The 26,103-nt window shown below is 35.0% G+C and overlaps 1 protein-coding gene across 1 annotated transcript in view; it reads right to left on the bottom strand.

Moving 5' to 3' along the window:
• DOCK9 (dedicator of cytokinesis 9) overlaps positions 1–26,103 on the bottom strand; it is a 356,201-nt gene that overhangs the window by 73,746 nt on the left and 256,352 nt on the right. The window contains exons 10-16 of the mRNA XM_044669345.1: positions 24,734–24,880; positions 24,040–24,123; positions 23,239–23,350; positions 17,998–18,176; positions 17,092–17,205; positions 11,705–11,825; positions 5,161–5,294 (exon numbers count right to left, since the gene is read on the bottom strand). Of these exons, the coding sequence (XP_044525280.1) occupies positions 5,161–5,294; positions 11,705–11,825; positions 17,092–17,205; positions 17,998–18,176; positions 23,239–23,350; positions 24,040–24,123; positions 24,734–24,880 (891 nt within the window). The remainder of the gene's footprint in view (positions 1–5,160; positions 5,295–11,704; positions 11,826–17,091; positions 17,206–17,997; positions 18,177–23,238; positions 23,351–24,039; positions 24,124–24,733; positions 24,881–26,103) is intronic.

The following is a 26,103-nucleotide window of genomic DNA, read 5'->3' as shown; positions in this document are numbered from 1 at the left end:
AAAAACTACTCTAAGGAAAACACTAATGGTAGACACAGCAAAAAAAAAAAAAAAAAAAAAAAAAAAAAACACACAAAAACCAGACCAAACCTATGGTGCTGCCCGTGTACCAGTAGGCAGAGGTCTCTGCAAGCAAGTCATTGCAAGTCGGGAGATATCAATGGAGTGTTCTCACAGCAGAAAAGAGCCTGCAGGTACCTAGTAGATAGATAGCTGAGCCAAGCAACACCAGATACAGCCTAAACTGATGAAGTCCTCCTGTCATCAGCTTATCTGAACACTGCAAATGTCCAAACAAGATCTGTCAGAAAGCTTAGCGTATATGGAGACTAGTTAGTTCAGTTTTGCCACAGAGCAGCAGTAAACAAAGAAGAGACATTTATAAAAACATAAGAATATTTATCCCATGCTTCAAAAACAAACACACACCTGTAAAGTATTTCACTGAAAAATCAATAAGGCTTTCCCGATTGGCTTGCCTCCGTATTGTTTTAAAATATCAGGGGAGTTTTTTAAAGTATTTTTTAAATGAAGTATTAGAAGTGAGACACATTTTAGACCATAATTTGGTTTTGTAGCTAATAATATTTTTTCTAAGATTCTGAAAGATCCATGATTCCACCAACGTGGGCAATTCCCTTTGCTGAAACAGCCTGCAGCCTGTTAACAACTGATTTCATGAGTGATTGTGGTCGCCACTAGTTCATCGATGGGTGGCCAACTCTGTTGTGAGGAGCACTGCCAACTGGCTGGGCCAGTCCTCAGTGTGTGTGTCCAGAGCTGAGAGCCAAGAGTCAGGACCTTTGTAAGAGAGGTGACATGGCTTTTATACCAGGACTCCAACTGCCCTTAACTGCCCCTTCCCTTGGAGTTCTGGGGGGCACTATGGAATTCTGTGTTGCAGCTTGAACCCCTCTCAGAAACATGGATGTCACCCAGACACAGGGTCTTTCCATTCTAGTTGGACCTGCAATAATTGCTGGAAATTTGCAAGGAGACCAGGGTCATCTCCACGCCACAGTGAAGCACAGCAGGAAGACGACAGCAAAATTCATGTCTCATGCCCTTAATATATTTTATATTTAGAGGCTGCAAGGTGACCCAGTAAGAGAATGTGCTGGTCTTGGGAATCAGGAAGATCTGATTTTAAATCCTGCATTTGGCAATTATTTGCTATTTTATTGATGGCGAGTCATTTTACTTTTTCAAGACTCAAGTTTCCTCATCTTTGAAATAATGGATCAAAATGGTGGACAACATGGTGGACAGAATGGCAATAATAATATCACCCCCTTTCCTGGGGCTCTAATGAGAATCAAATGAGATGATATAGATGAAACAATTTGCAAACATTAAAGTGATACATAAATGTAAGCTATTTTTTCCCCCCTCAGGAAGAAAAAACTGGTGCAAGTTTGTGGCAAAACTGTACTGCTAGTGTTATCACTCCATCCATCAGCCTCACACTTAGGCAACTACAAGAACCAAGTACTTCTTGCAGAGGCAATGGAAGTGCGGCATGCAAGGAGTCCTCTGGCAAAGTCGGAATTGTCAGAAGGGAAAAGTCCATGGTGACCCGATTTCTCTTGGCTGACTGGCAGCTCTCTTCCTCCTCTCCAGGGCTGCGCATGACATAAGCGGAATGCCTTCTGAGAAGTTTCTCCCTCTGTCACACGAAGGCATGTTAGGGTCAGGGGGAAAGGTTAAACACATGTCATGAGACTTCCACCAACAAGAGGCCTGCCAGACCCCTAAAAGTCCGCATTCTCTTAAGCCCGGGAAGCATCGGCTACTGCAACATAAGGTAAGATTACATGTTATTTGCTGTGAGAAGAGGCTGTTTTTTCAAGTCCTGGAGAAGTCATGCCTCTACCGAATGAAGAGCTGAAATGATATTGGATGATATACTTTAAAAAAAATCTTCCAAAACTCAGAAGTAGGGTGCTGATGGCCAAGAGGACAACCAGTGGTTTCCAGGTGACATTGAAAAAATTTAGGTTTTTTTGATAAAACATCAGAAAATCTGAGCCTTGGTTATTTCAGAAAAAAAGGACTGAAATGGAAGCTAGAACGAAAAGGATATTAACCAGGTTCTACTCTTGATTCATCCCTTATGACGGGGATGAAGTCCATTCTCCTCTGAGGATTTAATTAGGCAACTTAGTAGTACAATGGCTAGTGTTTTGGCCCGGGCATCAGGAAGACACAAATTCATATGTTTTCCTGGACACTAACTAGTTGTGTGACCCTGGCCAAATCCCTTAACGTCTCATGTCTCGGTTTCATCATGTGTAAAATGGAAATAACAACAGTACCTACTTCACAGGGTTGTTTTGAAGTTCAAATGAAGAGATACATATAAAGCACCTTCCAGAACCCCAAAGGGTGACCTCTGCATTTTCTTATTATAAATCATTCTGGGTTCTTCTGGGATCACTAAGGTAACAACTTCAACGAGTTCTCCATTCCTTAGGAGAAAATCATATGGACTCCTTATGCTATCTTGATTATATAAGAAGGAATTTCCTCTTTTCTACCTTCTTTCTCACTTTTGGTTAGATACTTCTAGTTTCCTTCAAGGTTCAAATCAAGTTCCTCTTTTTATGTGAAGCCTTTCCTCATTTCATCAGCTCCTAAAGCTTTTCCCTTCAAATTATCTTATATGCACACATGTGTATGTAAAAAAACATGTATATCATATATAAAACGTAAGATTAAAAGTTAATATCTAATAACTCCAAGTATTATCTTTTATAAGATTTACTAATAACCACTTGAAGTAGAGGAAAGTAAAAACGGTGAGTAGAAAGATAAGTTTATCCTGACCACAGTCAGGGAAGAGGAGAGAAGTGAGGGCAGAGTTACAGAAACTTTATCTATAAAATGTAAGGGTGTAACATGGGGGTGAAAGAGGAATTCTGGGAAACGAAGTTCAAAGGCACAGAAATTCTAATTATATGATACATATACACACAAGTATGTGACAAATGTATTTCATTATATGTATAATTACTTTACATGTATATATTATATACACACATTTATATCCTCAGCACCTAGAACAAATACATGCATTCATTATATATACCTATATATATATATCCTCAGCACCTAGAATATTACCTTTTACAGTTGTAAGCATTTAACATGTTTGGGGACTGATTATTAGTCTTTTATAATTATTCTTTATTATTATTATTATTACTTATACAAAGCACTATGTATCATTATACAATGTTATTGTTATAAATTATTATAATAATATTATTAATATAAACAATATAAATCATTATAAATAATAATGTTATTCATATAAATAAAATTATAAATTATTATTATATCAACCAAATGTTTTTGTTATTATATTTATTACTATTTTAATTATAAAATTATTTATATTATTCTTATTAGAAAATATATAACAAGTTTCTAGAATATTGAAAGTAACCACCAGGAGACATTCCCTTAGTGATATATCTGTCAACCAAGAGAATCTGAAAGAAGTAGAAGTAGCTTGATCTATGTAAAAAATTTGATTTGTCACCGAACTCAGGGCCCTGTAAGCAAGCTTAAAATTATAGCCATTCCCTTAGATTCAAAAGGAGATAGAGAGGAGGCATGAATTTTGATAATGAAAGAAGAAATAAAGGTCAGATGTGGGCCCTTGTAGGTAACTGGTGGGAGGTAAATAGGCTCCAGGCATGAAGGCACACAGAGACAATTAGGCCAATAGGTGTCTAATAAAAGTAGGCATAGATTTCATCTTGGATAGAATCAATTTCAACTTAGAGATCAGCTGAGCCAATATTTTTTAAGAATAATGGGACAGGGGGCAGCTGGGTAGCTCAGTGGATTGAGAGCCAGACCTAGAGACAGAAGGTCCTAGGTTCAAATCCGGCCTCAGACACTTCCCAGCTGTGTGACTCTGGGCAAGTCACTTGACCCCCATTGCCTACTCTTACCAATCCTCTACCTATGAGTCAATACACAGAAGTTAAGGGTTTAAAAAAATTTTTTAATAAAAAGGAATAATGGGACATAGAACTGTGGGAGTAGAAATCCAGAAGAAAACATGATTTATCACTTGTTTACATGGGTACATGATTTGGGGTTCTGGTTTCAAAAGATTGCTCTATTGCAAAAATGAATAATATGGAAATAGTATTTGAGCGATAATACATGTATAACCCAGTGGAATTGCTTGTCAACTCTGGGAGGGGGAAGGGAAGAGGGGAAGGAGACAAGAAGAGTCATGTAACCATGGAAAACTTTTAAAAATAAAAATAAAAAAGAACAATGTGACATGACAGATAATAATCTGGGCTTCTAGGGACTAAAGAAACCTTAAGAAAATAACAAAAGAGACATCTTTTGTTATAAGAGTAGCACAAAATGGTCTGAAACTCAGGAGAGGAATGTGGGAGGATTAATTCAATTTGACAAGCATTCATTAGATGCCTACCATGTGTAAGGTGCAGAGGATACAAATAGGAAAATCCCAGCAGTCTCTGCATTAAAGGAACTTATAATGTAATGCAGGGAGAGAGGGAAAAGGACATATATGATTAAAAATGATAACAGGTACATTTCTATCAAAGCAAAGGAAGGTTCAAAATAAAGTGCTACAATCCATTAGTAGGGGGAAGTCACATTCAAGCTGAGAAGAATGGGTTTGAAAATGAGGAAAAGCCTTTGTGAAAGAAGTGAAACCTGAGCTAGGCTTAAAAAAAAGGAAGATAAAAAATCAGAGATGTTAGGAGTATATGGAAAAATTAGGGATGATCTGAGTGAAAGAATGGAGGCAGAAAAGGGCAGGTTAATATTAGGGACCAAGTCACATAACTCCCATTGTTTTAGCTCTTATCGCTCTTCTGCCTTGGAACCAATACTTAGTATTGATTCTAAGACAGAAGGCAAGGATTTTTAAAAAATTCAAAAGTTCTGAGCTATATAGTGGGCTACGGTGATCCGATGAGACAAGGAGCTCTCCAAGCTGCTTAAAAAGGGGCAAATCAGCCCACATCAGAAATGAAGCAGGTCAAAACTTGCAGATCAATTTTCTTTTGGTAAATGGCTAGACTTTATTGAGGCAAGTTATATGACTTTAATTAGATCCAATTACAAAGAGAAGACTTATACATGACATGAAAAAACAACTACCTTGTCAAGGGAATTGGTCTTCTCAATATTCCTTTCTGGAAGACTGTTCATTGAATCAGTGCTGACGAGAGAGCCTCTTGAATCAGCATTTCTCACGCTATTAATATTTGGTGTTGAGGTTGTGTAAGGTGATGCTAAAAGGAAATTTTTTTGAAAAAGAAAAATAAGGAATAAAATGTTAAAATGTATAGCTATATATTGCAATTTTTAAAAACTGTGCTATTATTTCTATTAGGAAATTGGCTCAAGTATTGCATTTAGCTGTATCCACCTTTCAAAATTCAGGCAATCAATATCAATTTGGGATTAAAAAATGTATATTAAAATACTTCTTCATACACACAATAACCTATATTCCAAAGAAACCCTGCTACTTAAGAAATGCAGTAGTTCTAGAATGGAACCAATAGGTCTTTTTTTGGTTCTGATTTTTGGTTTTGATTTTCGCCCAAGAAGATTAAATGTGTCTTTACCAGCAGCAACCACAATTCAAAAAACAATTTTTTGCTGTCATACTACACAATAATGAAGGACATTAAAGATCCATGAGAGTCATGGAACTGCATCCCTAGACTGATTTACAATGGCAAAACCTTTAGAGATCATCTTGTCCTAAAATCCCAAAAGCCCAAACACACTCATTTTCCAGGTAAGGATGTTAAGCCTGGGAGAAGAGGGTGACTTGGTGAAGATGGAAACAGCAAAAGAAGTTACACTCTGGCTCGAAATCTAACATTCTTTGGTTACATCATGCTGCTTGGAGCAAGAAATTATGGAGCTGGAGTGGAAAAATATGCCTCTGGAGACGTAATGAGTGGTTTCCACTTCTTTTTAATGGTCATAAGGAGTTAGGGTCACTGCCTGACACAAAATAATATTTCCACAATCAAAAGGCCAATAAAACCACAGATTAAACACACTTTAAGCCTAAGCACACACACTTTAAGAATTACAGACACAAAGGGCATGCTATTAACCAGAAATGACTGACATTTGGTTTTGCAGATGGCAGCCAATGTCTTTTGGCATTGCACTCTTGCAAATGTAGGCAGCAGCCTTAGGTACATAATACCCATCTGAAGCTGCAGTTACCGAGGTTAGGGTACTGGTCACCTAGGAAGAGACTGGCCATTTGGAATTGAATATTTCTAACAGTTGTTCCTGGGGACTGAAGCACAAACCTATCTGCATGCTGGCCTTTTATAATGGAGGGATAGGAAAGGGGAGAATGAGCTCTGGATTCATGCCTGAAGTTTCTACTGAGTCACTTATTTGTGGCATTTCTTAATTAATTGGCTTCTGGTATAACAATTAACATATTAAAGGCAATTCCAAGCAAAGTCTTCCACCTCGGTGAGGAGGCAGGGTCACAAGCCTTTCCTTGGATGATTATCTCCGATTTATGTTGTCCCTGCTTGTTTATACATAATTGTTTGCATGTTGTCTTCCCTGTTAGACTGTGAGTTCTTTGGAGGGTGGAAGATATATTTTGCTTTTCTTTGTATTCCCAGCACTACTGGCACAAAGAAGGCTTTAACCAATGTTTATTTGTTACAAACCCAGATCAAGCACATGTATTAATTAGAAATCTTGAACCTTTGGACTCCATCTCCAAGAATTCTTTTTTCATTACCCAGCATCCTTTTCCCTTCATCCCCAAGTTGCGTGCTTATGTTGTTTGTCTATATTGTGGGTACCGCCACCTCTCTCTCTCTTCTCCAATGTACATGGCTGGGAAAGCTGGCTTTTTACTCTAGCTTTTTTATTTTAGTTATTATTAATAAATCTTGTTAAATATAATATTTGGAGATATTGTATATTAATTTTAATTTTCACATACCAGAATTTAAGTTTAGGGATCCCTGAGACTTTTATAGACAGAGCTAAAGGATGGGATCCAGTATTCTCAGATGTTGTTTAGATAACAGCAGCTTCCATTTACATGTTCCAAGTGCTTTTTGCATCATAGCAACCCAGGTAAGACAGGTACTGAAGTGATGATACATCCTCCCCTTCCCAACTCCAAACCTTCCTCAATACACATTTTTTGCAGATGAAGAAATAAACAAGCGGTTCAGCAATGTGTCCAAGGAGCAAATAGTGAGAAAGTGTGTGAAGGGGACTGGAGCCTTGTCAACTGATACCAAGGGCAAAGATTTTTCCATCAAATCAAATCTTCTCTTATGCATGATAATGGCAGCTAACCTTTATCCTCACACAACACTGTGAAGGAGATAGAACAAGATGGGAGGGAACTAAGTGGTCGGAAGAATAGAGTACGACACTAGAGACCTGAGTTTAAATCCTGCCTCAGACACTCACTTACTAGATGAGGGACCCTGAACAAGCTACTTAATTTCTTTTAGCCTGTTTCTTCATTATGTAAAATGAGGGAGATGGATCCACTGGCTTCTCAGGGCCCTTGCAGACCTAAATCTGTGATTTAGATGATTATTATTTAGAATATTAGTATATATTATTATATTATATACACACAGATTGTTTATATATTCTTATATTTATATATAATTTTATTTATTTTACATTGTATTTATTATATAAATATATATTATATTATATATACAAATTTTTATATATAGAATTTAAATCATATATATTCATGTATTTATGTATTTTATGTATGCATTTATGCATTCATTGCTTCCTTTTTTCTTTCTTCCTCTCTCTCTCTCATTCTCTCTTTCTCTCTCTTTTCCTTCCTTACTTCATTCCTTCCTTCCTTCAGATGAAGAAACAAAGGCTTAGAAATTCAAATCCATGTTTCTCCCAGGACTCTTTCTACCGTTATCAGAAATGAGAACAGAGAGAGAAACACAAATCTGAAAAGAGAAACAAAGACTGAAAAGTATAAAATGCCCAAAAAGAGGAGGCCCATTGGTTTGGCTCATCTTATCCCACATAGACAACAAGAACCGTGTTTGCTAGAGGACACAGGAGAGAAAGGTGAAGAGATGACAGAACCCACAGCCATTCTCTACCCGTGGACAGATGGAAGCCAGAACAAGAGATAATCTCAGGTTTTTTCTGACCTCCTTTGTGACTCAGCTCTGGTATACTAGATAGGATTTAGGAAGGGGAAAAAAAAAAGCTCTCTGTATCATTTTAAGATTCAAGGACTCCAAGTAAAATGGATCCTAAAATCTCAGAATTCCAGGCCAGATTCCAGAACCAGCATCCTAGTCTCAAGGAAACAGATGGTGGTATAATGACTCAAAATTAGCTAACATACATAGCGGAATCACATTCATGTTTTCAACAGTTGGACTCTACAGATGACTATTAAAAAATCTTTGATAAACAGCCTGTAAACGAAATGAAGATTGTAAAAAGATTCTTCTCCCTTTAATCACCACGCAGGGTGCAAGAGAGAGAAGAGAGGGCAGAGGAGACATACCTGAAACAAAGAATGTTTGCTATTTAAAACTACGCTAATCATAGGGCAAACTTCACCCGAGCAACAAATCAGCAGGTTTCAAGCGTCTTCAGCTACCACACTTGAACAAGATAAGACCATCTGGTGAGGAATCTATGTGGGCAGGGCTGAGAGTCTATGAGGCAGAGATTTAAGGAAAAGTCTGGCTAAAAGATAAGCACTTGGCATAAAACCAGCTAGAATTTTTCACAGAGTTAAAAGAACAAGTTCCAATTTCAGGGTTTCAGATCTGACTGCAAAATAGCTTGTGAATAGGCTAAGCAAATGGAGGAAATAAATGATTTAAGGATTAATTATTTTTGGTTTAGTTTTTTGTTCTTGTGAAGAATATATGACATATGAGTATATGCCTAAATATGCAAATATATACTTGATATATAAATATATAAAATAAACATAAATAATATATGAATCTTAGTATATATTGTTATTGTATTATTATATAGTATATATTATATTATAATTATATGTTATTTTATATATACATATATTCTATTTATATATACATATATTTTATATATACATATATTCTACTACTAATAATATATACTATATAATTTGTATTAGAGACTTCCTATAAAATGTAGAATTCAAACGAACTGAGTTGGGACCAAATCATTTTAGTTAAGTCCCAAGTAATTGCACCAAAGTCAGCACACAGGTAGTACAATGTGGGGAAAAGAGAAGGTTTGTGTTCAAAATTCAGCTCTCTAGTTAACTATATGATCTTAGGGGAGCAATTTCATCCCCCTGAGGCTCAGTTTTTCAATCTGTCAAGTGAGAGTATTGAGCTAATTGACTTCTGATGTCCCTTCTGGATCTCAGTCTGAAATGATGATACTCTCAAACTTCAAAGCCTCAAAGAAGGATAGCTTGATTCAAATTTAGATTTTACAAAATCCAACAATGTATCCTAAGAAATGAAGAAATCCAAGATTTCATTCTTGTTTTTCTACTAACTTGTCCTGTGATCTTAGCCAACCTCTCCAAGGCTTATCTGCAAAATGAGGAAGTGGGCTTGACACCCCTTCTAATGCTAATAACAATAATGTTGTTGTTCAGTCATTTTTTATTCTTTATTATCCTAGTAGGGATTTTCTTGGCAAAGATACTAGAACAGTTTGCATTTCCTCCTCTAGCTCATTTTACAGCTGAGGAAAGAAACTGAGGCAAACAGGGTTAAAGTGACTTAAACAGGGCCACATAGTTATTAAGTGTCTGAGAACAGATTTGAATTCAGAAGATGAGTCTTCATACCTCCAGACACAAGATTCTATATGCTGTGCCACCCACCTGCTCAAAAAACAATTAGAGCTAGCATCTATATCGTGTCTGAATTTATTTTTTTGACTTTACCTTTTGTCTTAGTATCAATTTTAAGACAAAAAGAGTGATAAGAGCTAGGCAACTGGGTCTAAGTAACTTACCAGGAGTCACACAGCTATCCAAAATATTTGGAAATATCCAAGGAAAGGAAGGAAATATCCAAGGCCAAATTTGAACCCAAGTCCTCCCAACTATAGGTCTGGGGCCCCATCCATTGTGCTACCTAGTTGTTCCTCCCTTCTTTTAAAATCCTTACCTTCTATCTTAATATCAGTTCTAAAACAGAAGAGTGGCAAGGGCTGTGCTTTCAAAAATATCTAGCATCAATACTTTTAAGTACATAGAAGTATACTTTAAGTACTTGAAGCTTTTCAAAGAGCTTTAAGCATGTTAATTCATGTAAAAACTAATATTCTACGATGTTACCTGAGTTCTGAACTGGAGAAGAGAATCACATTAATCCTAACGGCATTTTGTCTTACTACAGTCATCTGTTCATCATTTCTATCATTTCTATCAGTATTGCCTTTTTCTATAGACCACAAGTCAGTAAGAGTTCTAACGTGACTAACCTACATCAGGCTGGGTCTTTGAAGTCACTTGGATTACTGGCAAAATACGAGAAATTATGGATGACTGATAACAACGAATTAGACTTCTCAAAGGCAAGTTTTTTAGGGGTCCAAGTGGAAATACTAGCCCTGATACAATTGATTTATTTTTTACCTATGGCTGCTTTATTTTTCTTTTTTTTATCATGGACTCTGGTTTGCCACAAAATTATTCATTTGGAGGAACCTTTGCCACCAAAGCAATCATAATGGATAGGAGAACTCAATCAATTCTCCTTTCTAAGGAAAATGGGAAATAAGAAAATAGCAAGACAGAGTCTTATGTATACATGTACCTTTTTGCCATTTGATGCTTCTCTATTGGAGGGAGGGAATTGTCTATATATTTTATTATTTATTCCAAATTTTACAGAACAGAACAAGACAATCATTTTCATATATAAAGACATGACACAATTTTAAATCAATCCAGATTGAGATGTGAGAGAAAGAGACAGAGAGATTACAAAAATAGGTGCATGACAATTTTGTTATAAGGTATTAAAACTATTTCTCTAGCTAAGGTTCCCACAGGAATGGATTTGCATGATAATAGATTTCTCTCTCAGCATCCAAGAAGGCACCTTATTTGCAACCTTATATGATTTAAATACTGGCAGATCCCTTCCCCTCTTTATGTAGGACTTTCCTTAAACCATTCAAGACATTTTAGATTCTTCCAATTAAAGGATATTTTACAAAATTTCACCAGTTACATTTCATTCTTTCCTCCAGGAAGTTCTTTATAGCCAATGTAAAATTCTATTATTCTCAGCTGAGTCTATGTACTCTTTATCTTTAATCTTTTCCCCCATAAAACCCAATTTTCTAAAAACATAAACAACAAAATATTGTTGAGCTAAAAATTCAACATTGAACAAACATCTACAACAAAATAAAAACCCTAATAATAGTATACTTAAACTCAAAAAAAAAAGAAAAAGCTTTACTTGCATCTTCATATCAGTCATTTTTTTCTCTATCTAATCCTGTAAAATTTTACATTTTTCCTCAATTAAGCCAAAAAAAGAAAAAGTTCAAAGCAGAAATTCATTTTTTAAAGGTGTTAACTCATTCATTCAGACAGTAAAAGAAGATCGTTTTTGGCAGAAAGTTAAAAATAAAGGAAATCAGACAATGTGAAAAGTATTACCAATGCCGGAGATAACACCAAAGAGGTCTTTATGAAGGTTGTTATCCAGTGTGTTTGCTGATTTCTGAGGGGTTACCAATGGGTTCGTAGTTGGCATATTTAGTGATTCATCCTTCGCATTCTGTCAACCCCCCCCAAAAAAGAGAAAAAGGCATAATTATTATTGAACAGTTCTTATTTATTACCTAAAGTCGTTCCATTTTGGGAAGTGTGAGGGCACTTTTCTCCCCCCTTTAACAAGCTATAAAGAACCTCACACTAATTAGGAGAATGTGGGAAAAGAGGCAACAGAAGTGAGAAAGAGGAATGAGATGAGAGTAGAAATGGAAGGGAAGAAGAGGAAATAAGGGCTACCTAAAATCTGAAAATATCATAACTTGCATTTGTAGGGTATTTTAGATTTGCAAGTCACTTTTACAGATATCTCATTTGATCAGGTGAGATAAAATAGCCAAGGCTTCAATAGTCAAGCGTCCACATTTTCTTAATCACTTTTAGCTGGGATACAAAATGACTTGGATTTCTCCTTTTGTGGAGCTGACCCAACAGCTTTAATAGGTCTATCAATGTATAAATATGAAGCAGGTAGGTGGTGCAATGGACAGACTGACAATGGTCCTGGGTTTAGGAAAACAAATTCAAATATGATCTCAGACATTCAGTAGTGTGACCCTGGACAACTGGGTTATATGTTGTCTGCCTCAGTTTCCTCATCTGTAAAATGGAAATAATAATAATGATACCTTCTTCCTAGGGTTAATATGAGAAACAAAATGAGGAAATATTCATAAGGCAGCTTGCAAACCTTAACGTGTTAATAAATGCAAACTATTATTATTCTCTTGCACAGGTAAGGAAAATGGAAAATCATATGGCCCAGGATGAGAGGAAAAGGATATTGGGAAATTGCCCAGCACTTTCAACAATTACAGGTTGCTGCCGAAGCCCATAGTTTTGTTTTGCTTATTTTTAACCCAACGATTTTCCTCATGATATTAAATGGCTGTCAATCATGGAATACTCTAACCTTTCAAGAACCAAAATGACTCAAAGGACCTGTGAGAGATGTATGGTGGGCATAAATAGGCTGCTGTCCAATACCAAAGAGAACTCACAAGCAAAAAAGGGCATAAAAGCCAGCTCTGTCAAAAATAAAAGAAAACAGATAACCAGCCTGAGTGTTACACTAATCATCACAAAATATTAAGAGGTCCTGAGAAATGCCTCTATACGTTCTGTTGTTCCTTTGGATTAGGGGTTCTTAGGTTGGGTTCTATCAACTTGTTTTAAAAATATTTTGATATCTATATTTCAATATAATTCATTTCCTTTGTAATCATATGTGTTATATTATGCATTTAAAATATTATGTTGAGAAGGAATCTGTAAGCTTCACCAGATTGCCCAATGGGTCCATGACACATAAAAAGTTAAAAACCTCTGCTCCATAAGGGACAAGAAAGAGAGCAAAGGACAGAGTTTTATTCACGTCCAAACTTTTAGAACCACATAATTGTTTTTCCTTAGGAAAGTTTCTATTCCCCAAATTAATTGGAGTTTTACAATAAACTTTTTAGACCTTAAAACTGCATTAAGACTTTTGGGACACCCTGTATTTACCCAACATAAATAATCTTTTTTTTTTTAATTTATATCCCTCATTATATTTTTATACAAAGTCTTACACTAGTTATTTATATGCATGTCTATAAACTCTATAGAGGCCAGGATCATGTCATTATTTTCTGAATCTTTTCTTTTCCCCAAAGGATCTACTCTATACCATATGCGCAGAAGTTAACCAATAAATATAATGAACAAACAGATGGGTATTCTTTTGCTAATTTTGGGGAAGGGAGAAATGGGGAATAGTCTACTTTGCTAGGCTAATCAATATTTCCCATGTCAAAAGACCTAAACTCACAAAATTATTGTATAATGATCTGCTTTAGTTCTGCAAAGAACTGGCTTTTCCTACATTTATGGGAAAATATTTCATACTAAAAATAAAAACACAGAAGGTTTTGAATTTTTTTCTCTATTCAAGAGTCTGTCTATAAACTTTTCCCCAAATTTTCTGCTTTCCTTCAAATCTTGGCAACATCTGTTTTATTTGTACAAAAACTTTTCAACTTAATGTTCTCAAAATTTTCCATTTTCCATTTTGCAATGCTTTCCATCTCTTGTTGATTCATAAATTAATACTCTATCTATAAATCTGATATGTTCTTTGTTCAGAAATTTTACTTATGTTATCTCCTTTTATGTCTAGATCACATATCCATTTTCATCTTATCTTAGTGAATGGTATAAGATATTCGTCTATTCCTAGTTTCTGCCAAACTACATTCCAGTTGTCCCAACAACTTTTACCAAATAGTGATTTCTTATCCCCAAAACCTGAAATCTATGTTTTTAATCAAATATGAGGTTACTATAATCTTTTACTACTGTTTGCTGTATGTCTGCCTTGTTTCAATGATCTACCTTTCTGATTCTTAGCCAGTACCAGATAGTTTTTGTTTGTTTGTTTGTTTGTTTGTTTTTTATTTTAAACCCTTAACTTCTGTGTATTGACTCATAGGTAGAGGATTGGTAAGGGTAGACAATGGGGGGTCAAGTGACTTGCCCAGGGTCACACAGCTGGGAAGTGTCTGAGGCCAGATTTGAACCTAGGACCTCCCGTCTCTAGGCCTGGCTCTCAATACACTGAGCTACCCAGCAGCCCCCCCCTTTTTTTTAACGACAGTACCATATAGTTTTAATGATTACTTTAGATATATTTTTAAAGGGCATTTGTTTATTGTTAAGAGGGTAGCATAATTCCTCTCAAAAATTGGACCTGGTTAACTACAGATCTTCCTTAAAATCGCCGAGGCAGCTCAAAGAAAACAATGCGTTGCCTACATGTTCAGATTGAGACATATGATAGTGTTAAAGAGTTTAGGATCCAAATTCTATCCTTGTACAACAGAATTTTTTTTAAAAATCTAGTACCTATATGCAAGAGTAAGAATAAATGGTCAAAAAATCCTCACAGGTACATGGAGAATTTGTAAAGTGTTATACTTTATGTGTTAAAAATTAATGAATTCATTTAAAAGTAAATAGTAACTAAGAATATTTAGATACTTGTATTAAAATTTAATACTAATTTTTTCATAAATCATTTAATTTTTTAAATGACTAGATCCAGAAAAACTAGGCACAGTCTGTTTGTACTTTACAGACAGAATAAAGCAGAGGACACAGCAGGTGTCTTCTTTCTCACCCCTCTACTCCACAAACTGGTCCTCAAAAAACTTGTTTAGAAAGAAGTTATTAAAGTTGAATTCTATCTGAATGGATCTATCTAGATTCTGGAATGAGTTTCCAATTGAAAAATCTATCTGGATAAGCTAATTTACCATTCTTGATCATTTCTCTCTTTGTCCCTGAGCCTAGATTTTCCCAAAGTTTAATTCTTCAAAGCTTAAGACTCTCCTCTTATGAAAGAAGGAGCCCAGGTGAGTGTGAATCATTGGGTGTGATCTTCAAGTCTGCATTTTCACCAAAACTCATAAGCTAAAAGAAAGCACATGTTTATAGAAGCCAGGTGTTTTGTGAATCTCCTTTAAATGCTTTAATGCTTAAACCCTTCCAAATGTAATTCCTTAGTAAAGAACCAGTAGAAAATGGGCAAATTAATAAGAGACTAGTGGAAAATAGAATAGGAAGAAAAGAGAAGCAATGACTGAATTATTTTCTATGTAACATGATTATAGAACATTTTTTGAAAGGAATCTTCTTAACAGGGCATAAAAACCAATTTCCAATGAGCAGATCAACTCCTGAAATATTTAAAAGAGACTCGTTCATAACTCTCTCCACACTTGCCTCCGATGACCTTGAAATCATCATTTTGCTGCAAAATAAGTGCTGCTCAGTTTGTTTTCCTGATATTTAAATGTCACTTCCTGTCCCCTAAGAATTTTATAGAAAGCAGTTGCTGTACATGCATTTTAACAGATGGACGATCACAAGGACTGGTAATTTTTAAAATTACAGCATTTATAGTTTTTACTAAATCTCATCCTATAAATAGATCCATATTGTTTGAAGTCATACTTCTATGGTATGTCCTTGCAACAGCCTTTTGAGGAAAGTAGTACAATTATTTCTTGCCTCATTTTACAAGTGAGGAAACCGAGGCACAGAGTGATAAAGTGGGTTGCCCAGAGTCACACAACTAGTAATGTGTTAGGACCAGAAACTGAACCATGATTTTCTGACATGAAGTAAAATGTTATTTTTCACTTTGCCATCCACGTCTCTTATAAAATACAGCAAAACCTTGAATAACCTGAATACAGCTAATCTAAAAACTCAATTCTCAGGGCAACAGGATGTGGTAAGAGAGTTGACCCAGGATTCAGGAGAGCCAAATTCAAATCCAGACTCTTCCATTAATTGTTGTTCAATCATTTCAGTCTTGTTTGACAATTTGTGACCCAATTTGGGACTAGTTGTCTATATAAAGCAAATACTGTGTAAGAATGGAGGGGAGAGACAACATCCGGAATGGAGACAAGACTCAGATCTTCCTGACCCATCATTATAAGTTCAATTCTGGCTTCAGACCAGACTAGCTGTGTGACCCTGGGTAAAACATTTAACCCTAGTCCACCTCAGTTTCCTCATTTGTAAAATAAGCTCAAGAAGAAAATGGAAAACCATTCCAGTATCTTTGCCAAAAAACCTCAAACAGGATCACAAAGAGTTGAACAAGATGGAAACAATTTAACAACAACAAATATTATTAAAGAAGTTATAAGTAGCAAAGCCTGAATTAGAAACTAGAATCAATTTCTACTTGATCTCTATGGTATCATTTGGATCAATATAGGACTAGTCTATCTTCCCTTTTCCTATTATCAAGCATCTCTAAGTTATTCTACTTTTAGGCCAAGCCTCTCTAAGACTTTCCATAATTTTATCCTGTTGGGAATTGCTGGGAATATAATACATAGACTTCGATCTTTTACAATATATTATAAATATAATAATATAATATAATAAAAAGTAAATATAAAATAAAATAAATATTACTGAATTTCTAATGTATGAGTGATGTATAATGTTATAAATTTAATAATTTTTTAAAAGTCAATGGCTGTGAGAGTCAAATGATACAGTGAAGGCGACATGACTTTGACAAGTTAGAAATACATTAAAAATGTCAAGTCTCACCACTACCTTTTAGTTCTAGGAGAATGGAGCAAACTGTAAAGGCTGAACCTGAAAATTATGATCATTATAAAATCTGACAAACCAGAACCCAAGCACTGTGGTTTCCTGAGATTTTACTGAGCCACTAAAATAATACACCAACAATAAAGGTCACTTACGGCGCTAGGATTAACTGGGAATGGCGACACATCTTTCACATTGATCCGCTGAACATTTTCTATGAGGAGGCCGAACAGAGGTAGATATAAAGTAGCAATCCTGGCTTGATGACTCTGAAAAGAGACACAATCATATCACTATGAGAACTTAAGAAAAGTATCATTTTTCAGTAGAAGTCTTCATCTACAAAAGTGCTGTCAAACAAATTGAAATGGATGCTTTTGTGCCATTTATTGACTTAGAAAATAAAAATAAAAATTGGAAAAAAATACTGACTAAGGAAAAATATTAGAAAAAATGAATAAAAATAGAAAAAAATTAACAAATTAATTGACAGAAAAAATGCAACTAATGTAACGTTTACATTTATTTTTGTTAATAAAAAAGAGTAATAATTAATAATTACTCTAGTTTGGACATACTCTGATGTAGTGTGGTATAAAATAATCATGTGACTTAACAGATAATTGTTAGACAAGTATGATTTATATGATATTCTATAGGCACTAAATTTATCAAGCAACCAATTGATAGGCACTATTGATAGTACCTATTATGTGCCAGGCACAATGCAATACCCTAGGAATATAAATAAGAGCACTTGCCCTTGAGGGACTTCAGGATACAATATGTTTAAAGACATTTGCAAGATATATGAACAATAAATACATGGTGGTGGGGGTGTGTGTGTATGGGGGGTAGATACTACCAAAAAGGAGAATCAGGAAAGAAATAGTATAAATAGTTATCATTTGAGTTGAACCTTAAAAGGAACCATGAGTTTTAGAAAACAGAGGGGAGGAGGGAGAATATTAAAAAATTCTAATTGGCTAAAATCTTTATAAAACCTGAAAAAAAACCCAATACTTCTTATAATCCTCTATCTTCTGAAGCAGAAAACTCACCCGTGAAGCATATCTGTCATCAAAAGAATGCTTTATCAACAGATTCTTCAGCACACTAATTGCAATCTGCCGGACATCCCTGAATTCTTGCAGGGCATTTCCCACCTCCCTTAGCAGTAAGCCCACTAGGAAGTGGTACTTGCAGAACTCATCTGTTAATGAGTAGTCAAGCTGAAGATCTAAAATAAGAGTGAACATCAACTTAATTAGGGCTCAAGGAATATGATTTTTAACCATCAGAAACAATAAACAAACATACACCCCCTTTTACTTATTGAGGCTTTATTCATGCCAAAACAGGTTTAAATTATTAGATTTAGCTTCAAATCTTTGAGAGTTAATTGAGCAGAAAACTGCTCTAATAAAGAAGCCAATTTTCTTTCATGTTTGCTTAACTTTTAGGAATGAAGAATTCATTTCAATACAAATCCTTCACTTGGCTTTGTAGCAAATTGCTTCTAAATTAATTTCTAAGTTAATGAGTCATTGTATTAACTAATTTTTGGTACACCATACAGTCCAGATAGCAAGAAATCTAATTTTATGACAAGAAAATAAAAAATTTAAATGTTTTTGTTATAGTTCTATTCAATGGAAGGATAGCAGCCATCTGCAGTTAATGTGCATGTAATTAAGAAAACTGATTTAATGTGTGTGGTGGTTGAATAAAATGTCTCATTCTGATATATCCACCTGTTTCTAACAACCACATTTATTCCCTTTCCTGTTTTACTCATTATTAGCACAATGTGCACTCTATTAAATTCCAAAGGGAAATGTGAACAGTGGATATGAATTGGTGCTTACCTAATGAACTATGTAAATCAGGAATTACTTTATTAATCAAACAGTGACAGCAAAGCACTTATTATCTAATCAATATTTATGCTTCTCTAAAAGCAAACAAGATCAATAGAAGCTAAAACTAAAATGTACAGCACACAACAAACCAAACTAACAAACCATCTGCAAGCTTAACAACAAATATGAACTGAAAGCTTATTCTATGAGAAAGAGAGAGAAGCAAACACATCATCTATTTGGGGAAAGCAATCCTATTATCACTTGCATGACCTTTTTAAAAGTGTTGTTATCCCTCCCATGATCTTTTTTTAATGTTACCATCTTCATGATTTTTTATTAAAAATTGTTATCACCTTGATGACATTTTTAATATTATTATCACCTGTACAACCTTTTTGAAAATGTTATTATCACTTTCATGACCTTTTTTAATATTATTTCCCCCATAAATGACCTTTTTTGATGTTATCACCTGATTTTTTATTATTATCTTTATTTCTTTTAATGCTATTGTTACCTTCATGACCTTTGCTTTTTAATAACTTTTTTTATACAATGTAATTTTATAATTTTATAACTTTATAATTTTTAATTTTATAATTTATACATGACCTTTGTTTTTTATTATCATTTTCATGACTTTTTTATCTTTTGAGAAATTATGAGAGATTTTAATTCTTCATCTGTTATAAAAACTTAGCTCTGTCTATAGGCCTGATTTAAAGCTGAATTACCTCTCCAGCTAACTCAAGCAGAATAGGGAATGTCCATCATTACAGACTGACTATTTTGGGAGTTAATGAATATCAAGCCTGAATCACTAGATCATGGGTCAGAGACTGGATTCACTTAATGTCTCAAAGGAAATGCTTCAGCTTTGCAAAGGATGTGTCAGTGGAGACAAGGATGGGAGCACAACTAAGGGATACCACTTGATTTTAGGTCCCTATGTATTATGATGCATGATAAAATGACGAGAGAAGGTCACTTTGGGATAGAGTTATTGCTGAGCAGTCATCAGCAATGTCCCAAGTTATTTTCTTGAAATTTATTAGTCACTGCTGAATTAAGGGCAGCTAGGTGGCAGAGAGGATAGAGTGCCAGATCTTAAGTAAGGAAGACTCATCTTCCTGAGTTCAAATCTGGTCTCAAACACTTATTACCTTTGTGATCCTGGGCAAATCACTTAACCCTGTTTGCCTCAGTTTCCTCATCTGTAAAACAAACTGCAGAAGGAAATGGAGAATTTCTCCAGTACTTTTGCCAAGAAAACCCCAACTGGGGTCAGGACAAGTTGTACACAAAGGAAAAATTACCCAATGATAATGATTGCTGAATTATTTTACTAGACAAATTTTTTTTATCTTAGAAGGGTATCAAAAGAAGGTTCTTCTCTTACTCATGAGTTTACATTATTCTACTTTATTATGCTCTGTATATATAAAGGAAATATAGACAGATTAATAGAATTATAAAGCATCACTGAAATAATTCATATGACTGAAAATTGTTTTTATATTCAATGAAGACATCAGTTGTTAGTGTATATAAGTATGGTTAAAATATTACTGTATTTATTACAGAAAGTGGGGTTCTAGTGTACTAGGCAATACTTATCTACTGAGAGTAAATGTTTTAAAAGTCCACAAAGAGAAAGGGAGAGGAGAAGAGAAAAATGAAAATGGAAAGGCAGGAGGGAAAGACTTAAAAAACATGAGGAAACAAAAAAAGAATGAAAATAGGAAGAATGTACACATGTTTATACTGTGCTTTGCACAAGGCAGGAAAACAGTGCTTTGATAGCTTGCTCACAGATACAGAAGCCCAAGAGTGGATTAGATGCATGCTTTGGATGATATATCAACACAAGATTCTTTTTCTTAAAGCTGAGAATAAGAAACCTTACCACTCTTCTGCTATAAATAGAAATGGCCCAGATGTTAAGGTTATGTAATTATTGGAGTGGAACTGTCCACGTAACCATTTAATATTGACAAGACACTCCATTCCTCAGCTCTGGGTGCTTTTCCTGCCTGTCGTCCAAGTATGGAATGCCCCTTCCTTTTTATCCCTGTCTACTGGCTTTCCTGACTTCTTTCAAGTCTCAACTAAAATTCCATCTTCCACGAAAACCTTTCTCAAACTCTCTCCCCTGTCTAGTGCTTTCCCTTTTTAAATTATTTCTTTTCTATCCCATATGAGCTTGTTTGTACTGCTTACTGTCTCCTCTATTAGATTATGATTTATTCTATTAAATCTATTAGATTATATTTTTGAGGGCAGGAAATGTCTTTGGACTTTTTCTGTATCCTCAGTGCTTAGCATAGTGACTAGCACACAGTAGGAGCTTAATATATAACTGTTCTTTAATTGGAAATTCCTTGAAAGCAAAGACTGCTTCCAAATTTTGTGTCTGTACCTCATAAAAGATTTTCATTATCCTTGAATATATTTTCCATGAGGCAGTTAGGTGGCTTGTGGCTGGACTAAGAGTAAGAAGACCTGAGTTAAATACAGCCTCATATTCTTATTAGTTGTGTGATCCCGGGCAAATCACTTATAACTTCTGCCTTATTCTGCTGGAAAAGGAAATGGCAACCCATTCCAGTATCTTTGCCAAGAAAACCTTATCCAGAGTTAGGAAGAGTCGGACATGATTAAAAAAACAACAAAATGTTTTTCTCAGAGCCACTTTGCCTCCTCGATTAAAGTCTAATCATTAAATATCTACTCGTCACAGTGGTATAACAAAGTATTTTTCAATCATTAAGCATCTACTGTAAGCAGTGCATGATGCAGGACATCAGGGATAACAGATTCTCAAGACAAAGCACCTACACTCAGGGAGGTTAGAGTCTGGATCAGCCACATGGGGGGTGAGTTTCTCTTTCTTGAGAACATTTGTATGTGTGTTGGAATAAGAATACTTTATTGTTTATAATTATATTCCAAAATCATGTAATTTTCAGGTTATGATTTTATGTCATCGATCTGGTTCTCTCCTTCATTAACAGATAATCAATATCCTGCCACATAAGAGGCTTCTTTGAAGGATGCTAAACACAAGAAATATTGCTTTGACTGATATATCATATTAAGTTTGATTACTCTGATTTACTCATGAGGACAAGAATCAATTGTATATGAACTTTAGTTCATTTGTCCACTAAAGAAAACTGTATATGTTTAAGATACTGTCCATCAGCGGAGACAAAGATGACTAAAAGAGTCTTTTTAAACTAAAGGAGAATACTGGGCATTTGTCAAAACAAACCCAAAAAAGGAATTTGAAAGAGATACATTATTTGGGTTTAGGGTTGGTGTCTTCACTATAGGAAGAAGAGTTTTGGGACCATGAAAAGCTAAAGCATGGGTCAGAACATGAACTGGAATCTTCCTCTCCTTCAAAGGGATGCCCTAGAGTTCCCTCGGATCTGGAGGCAAAGGGAACAGACATTTCTTCAGGGGTTCCTGATGCCAGCACAAACTAGAGTAAAATATACATTAACACAGTGATGGGCAAATTACAGCTTGAGGGCCAGATGGGACCCCCTGAAATGTTCTGTCCTGCGACATTATTCCTAATCTGACGAATACAATGAGTAGGATACAATACAATGAAACTTCTAAAGAGTTGCCTTAGAAACAGACAGACAGATGAGCATTTCTCCTTTCCTTTGGCTGCCTCTTTAAAAAGTTTGCCCATCACTGCATTAATAGGTTTGTCACTGGTTATAACACTGTTATGAAGGGATGAACGACCTAGTAGATAGTGCCAGGCTTGGAGTCAAGAAGACCTGAGGTCAAATGTGGCCTCAGACATTTACTAGCTGGGCAAGTCCCTTAACCCTATTTGCCTAAAATAAATAAATAAAAAATAATAGGAGAGCTCAGGAAAGATCTAGACAAGCAGCAAGAAGGAACTAGCAACACTCTGGCAATGACTTGCATTCTTTTTAAAGGATGAAAATGCAAGAAAGAGCAAATGTCACACCTCACACCTACCTATAGGAGTGTCATGTGACTCCACGGTTGGTGAAAGAAAAGCTAAGTCACAAAAAAAAAAAAAAAAAAGGAAATAAAGTAGAACAAACAAAAAATAAGCTTCCATAAGTAAAGTGAATTTTGGTTATTCAAGCAAAGAAAATTTACAAAGGAAAAAAGTTACATTTGGCCACAAGTTTATCTTATTGTTTGATAAGTTGACTCAATTCATTGCCTAAAAATATTTTTAAAAGCAGAGATTTTCTACTGATGCAATTCTTTTGCAGTTTTTAATGGGGTTGGGGGAGAGAAGGGGGCAGTTGGCCTTATAAACTATCGAGCCTAGCTTTCAAACTTCAAGTTTCTTAATGGTATATTAGAATTTTTTTCCCCACATCATAAATAAATATCTATTTCTTTTCTTAACATTAGCACAGATGAGGAATGAGTTACCTTGATATCTCTGAATCCTGCCTTTTCCAAATGGCATTGGCAAATTCAAAGGGATATAGTGTTCATGATTGCACACTACACGGAGAAATTCAAACTTGAATTCAAAAAGCGTCTGCAGGAAGAATGGTTTAGCTGTGAATAATGAGGCTTAGTAATTCACTAGATACTTTGCTGACCACCTTAAATAAGAATACTTACTGGAACCAGGCACCCTCGGTCTTTATCTCTTTGACTCTCTTGGAAACAATTTTTACTATTCTACAAGCCCAAGAATCACTGGAGTAAATTGTTCTAAAAATCAAAGCACTTGACCCCTTACCCACTATTGCCTTTTAGGTCTAAGAGTAGTGAAATACATAATCCCCAAATCTGGAATCTCTAAGGTCCTACTTGCCAAGGAAAATATCTATTTCTGATTTTGTGGCATAGTAGAGCAATATTTCAAGGTACGGCATAGTGGCCAGTTTAACTTTTAACAGTTACTTGTTTAACTTCGGGCTAGGAATTTAACTTTTCTGGCCCTCATTTCCCAATGAGGGAGTCCGACCATATGTGATTCTATCTAAGATAATAGACCAGTGTGATTCTATTATCTTAAATGATAAGGAGAAAAATTCATTCTTTCTTTTCTCTCCCTCTATTTTTTCCATGGCCCCAAAATTCTATCAAAGATTAGTAGGTGACTTCAATCTCAAGAAAATTCCAAAACAAATGAGAGAAATGAAAGGATTTCTAAATATAAATATGAGAGGAGAAAAGAAAATCTCCACAAATCAAGGGAAGACAAAGAACAGAGACTACCTTTGGATCTCCAGGGGCAAAACAGCTGATATAATTGTTGATCTGTTTGAAAACAAAGCCTCTGTCCATAAACGTGAAACATCTCTGTAGCAAGGGGGAAAAAAAGTGAAAATATTTTCTAAAGAGCAGCTTTTTACTTTTTTTTAGCATCAATAACTTAGCATTTAATTAAAATAAATCTAGGCATACTAAATACTATCTAGTGCTCACCTATATGAAGAAGGAATTGACTAGTCAATAAAATATTGGGGGAAACAAGGAGATTATTCTTCAAACACAATTCCTCCCCTGGCTCAGCTTCCACTCTCCAGATTCTCCATCATTCTTAATTGTCTTCCCACAGTAGAAGTTCCCTCAGTCCCCACCGTCTTCTTAACTCAGAACCTCCATCCATTCCTGCATCCCTCATCTCCCATTGATGTATTTCTTCTAGATCTGCCATTTTGAGAAAGGCCCCAACCATTCATCATTTGCCCCTCTCCATGGCTCTGCTCTTGACTTCAGGACTTCCCCCAACTTCTGGCTCCATTCATTATATGTTGTCTTCTCCTTTTGGAATTTAGGCTTCTTGAAGGGTGAGGGAGGTCTTTCTTTTTTCTTGTATTTTTATCCCCAATATAGTGCCTGATACATAGAATACATTTAATAAATACTTTCTGACTTGACTCAACCATTACTATTCCAATGTACTCACCTTTATAAAAACTGCAAGGCTATGATTGGCATTTTTTGAAGCCTCTGGATTATCTCTGAATTTTTGAGTGATGTGCGGCATCAGCATATTAACAACTGTTTCAACAGCATGATGATAAGAAGCAGGAAATCTCTGGTTTCTCAACAACTAAAAAAGAATTTAATACAAATACTTGTTATTATTTGAAATTTTAAAACTAGGAACCAAAAAGAGTCCCTGCAGATTTTGTTTGAAATATATTTTAAAAAATACAAGTCTAATAATTCTAATTAGAATGATGTCCTAAATATTATTTTCAAAGAGTCAGGAAAAAATTCATTTAAACCCTAAGTCCCTATTTATTTCAATAATACTAAGAATATAAATTTGAGATTTATAATTAAATTAGAATCAAATGTGGTCATCTTCAAATTGGTCATGTTACAATGTTTTTTTAACTGGGAATATTTTTTCTAACCAAATATTTCCAGAGTAAATTAATTGATTCAACATTGTAAAGACAGAGAGGTCAATTTGACCTCTGAGTTAGAAGAACTGAATTCAAGTCCCACTTCTGATACATACTACCAGGAAGTCAATTAACCTCTCAGCACCCTTAGGCAGTTCAAAGAAAATGCTCATGTTATTTGGTATTCGTAAAATATGAAACAAAAAAAAATAAATAATAAAACAATTTTTTAAAGATTAGATTATTATAGGGGCAGCTATGTGGCTCAGTGGAGAGTCAGCCTAGGATTCAGGGGGTCTTGGGTTCAAGTGTGACTTCAGACACTTTTGAACTATGTGGTCATGTGGCCCTAAACAAGTCTCTCAACCTCCATTGACTAGCCCTTATTATTTTCTGCCTTAGAACTGATACCTAGTAAATAATGTAGAGTTTGTGCTTTTACATATAATTTTTTTATTTCTTGTTTAGTTAAATTCTTTTCTGGTACTGATGGTGGTTATAAAGTATATATTTAAAAAAAGACAAAAGGTAAGGTTTTAAAAAATTTACAAGAACTTATAAGATTATAAGAAGGTATTGGTCTATATTTATAAAGGAAATAATTTTACTGTTTCTAAAGTAAACTAATATATGAAAATTATAAAGGATAATCTTGTGAATATTTAAAACATTCATCATGTTTTCTCAAAACACATGCAGGCTGCTAGGTATCACCTAAAAGATTTCCTTGTTTCCAGTTTCTAACTCTATCCACTTTCTCCTTCTTAATATGTTGAAATATTTGTTGATGATTATTTAATTCAGATTAAAAAAAGAAAATTTAAACTCAAAAAAAGGAGAAGAGAAAAAGGAGAAAAAAGAAAAGGAGAAGAAGGAGAAGGGAAGAAGGAAAAGAAAAGAGGAGGGGAGGGGAGGGGAGGGG

This window comes from Gracilinanus agilis, chromosome 3, assembly GCF_016433145.1.
Source record: "Gracilinanus agilis isolate LMUSP501 chromosome 3, AgileGrace, whole genome shotgun sequence".
Classification (NCBI taxonomy): domain Eukaryota; kingdom Metazoa; phylum Chordata; class Mammalia; order Didelphimorphia; family Didelphidae; genus Gracilinanus; species Gracilinanus agilis.
The sequence above is the reverse complement of the archived record's forward strand: the minus strand, read 5'-3'. Positions and strand labels throughout refer to the sequence as shown.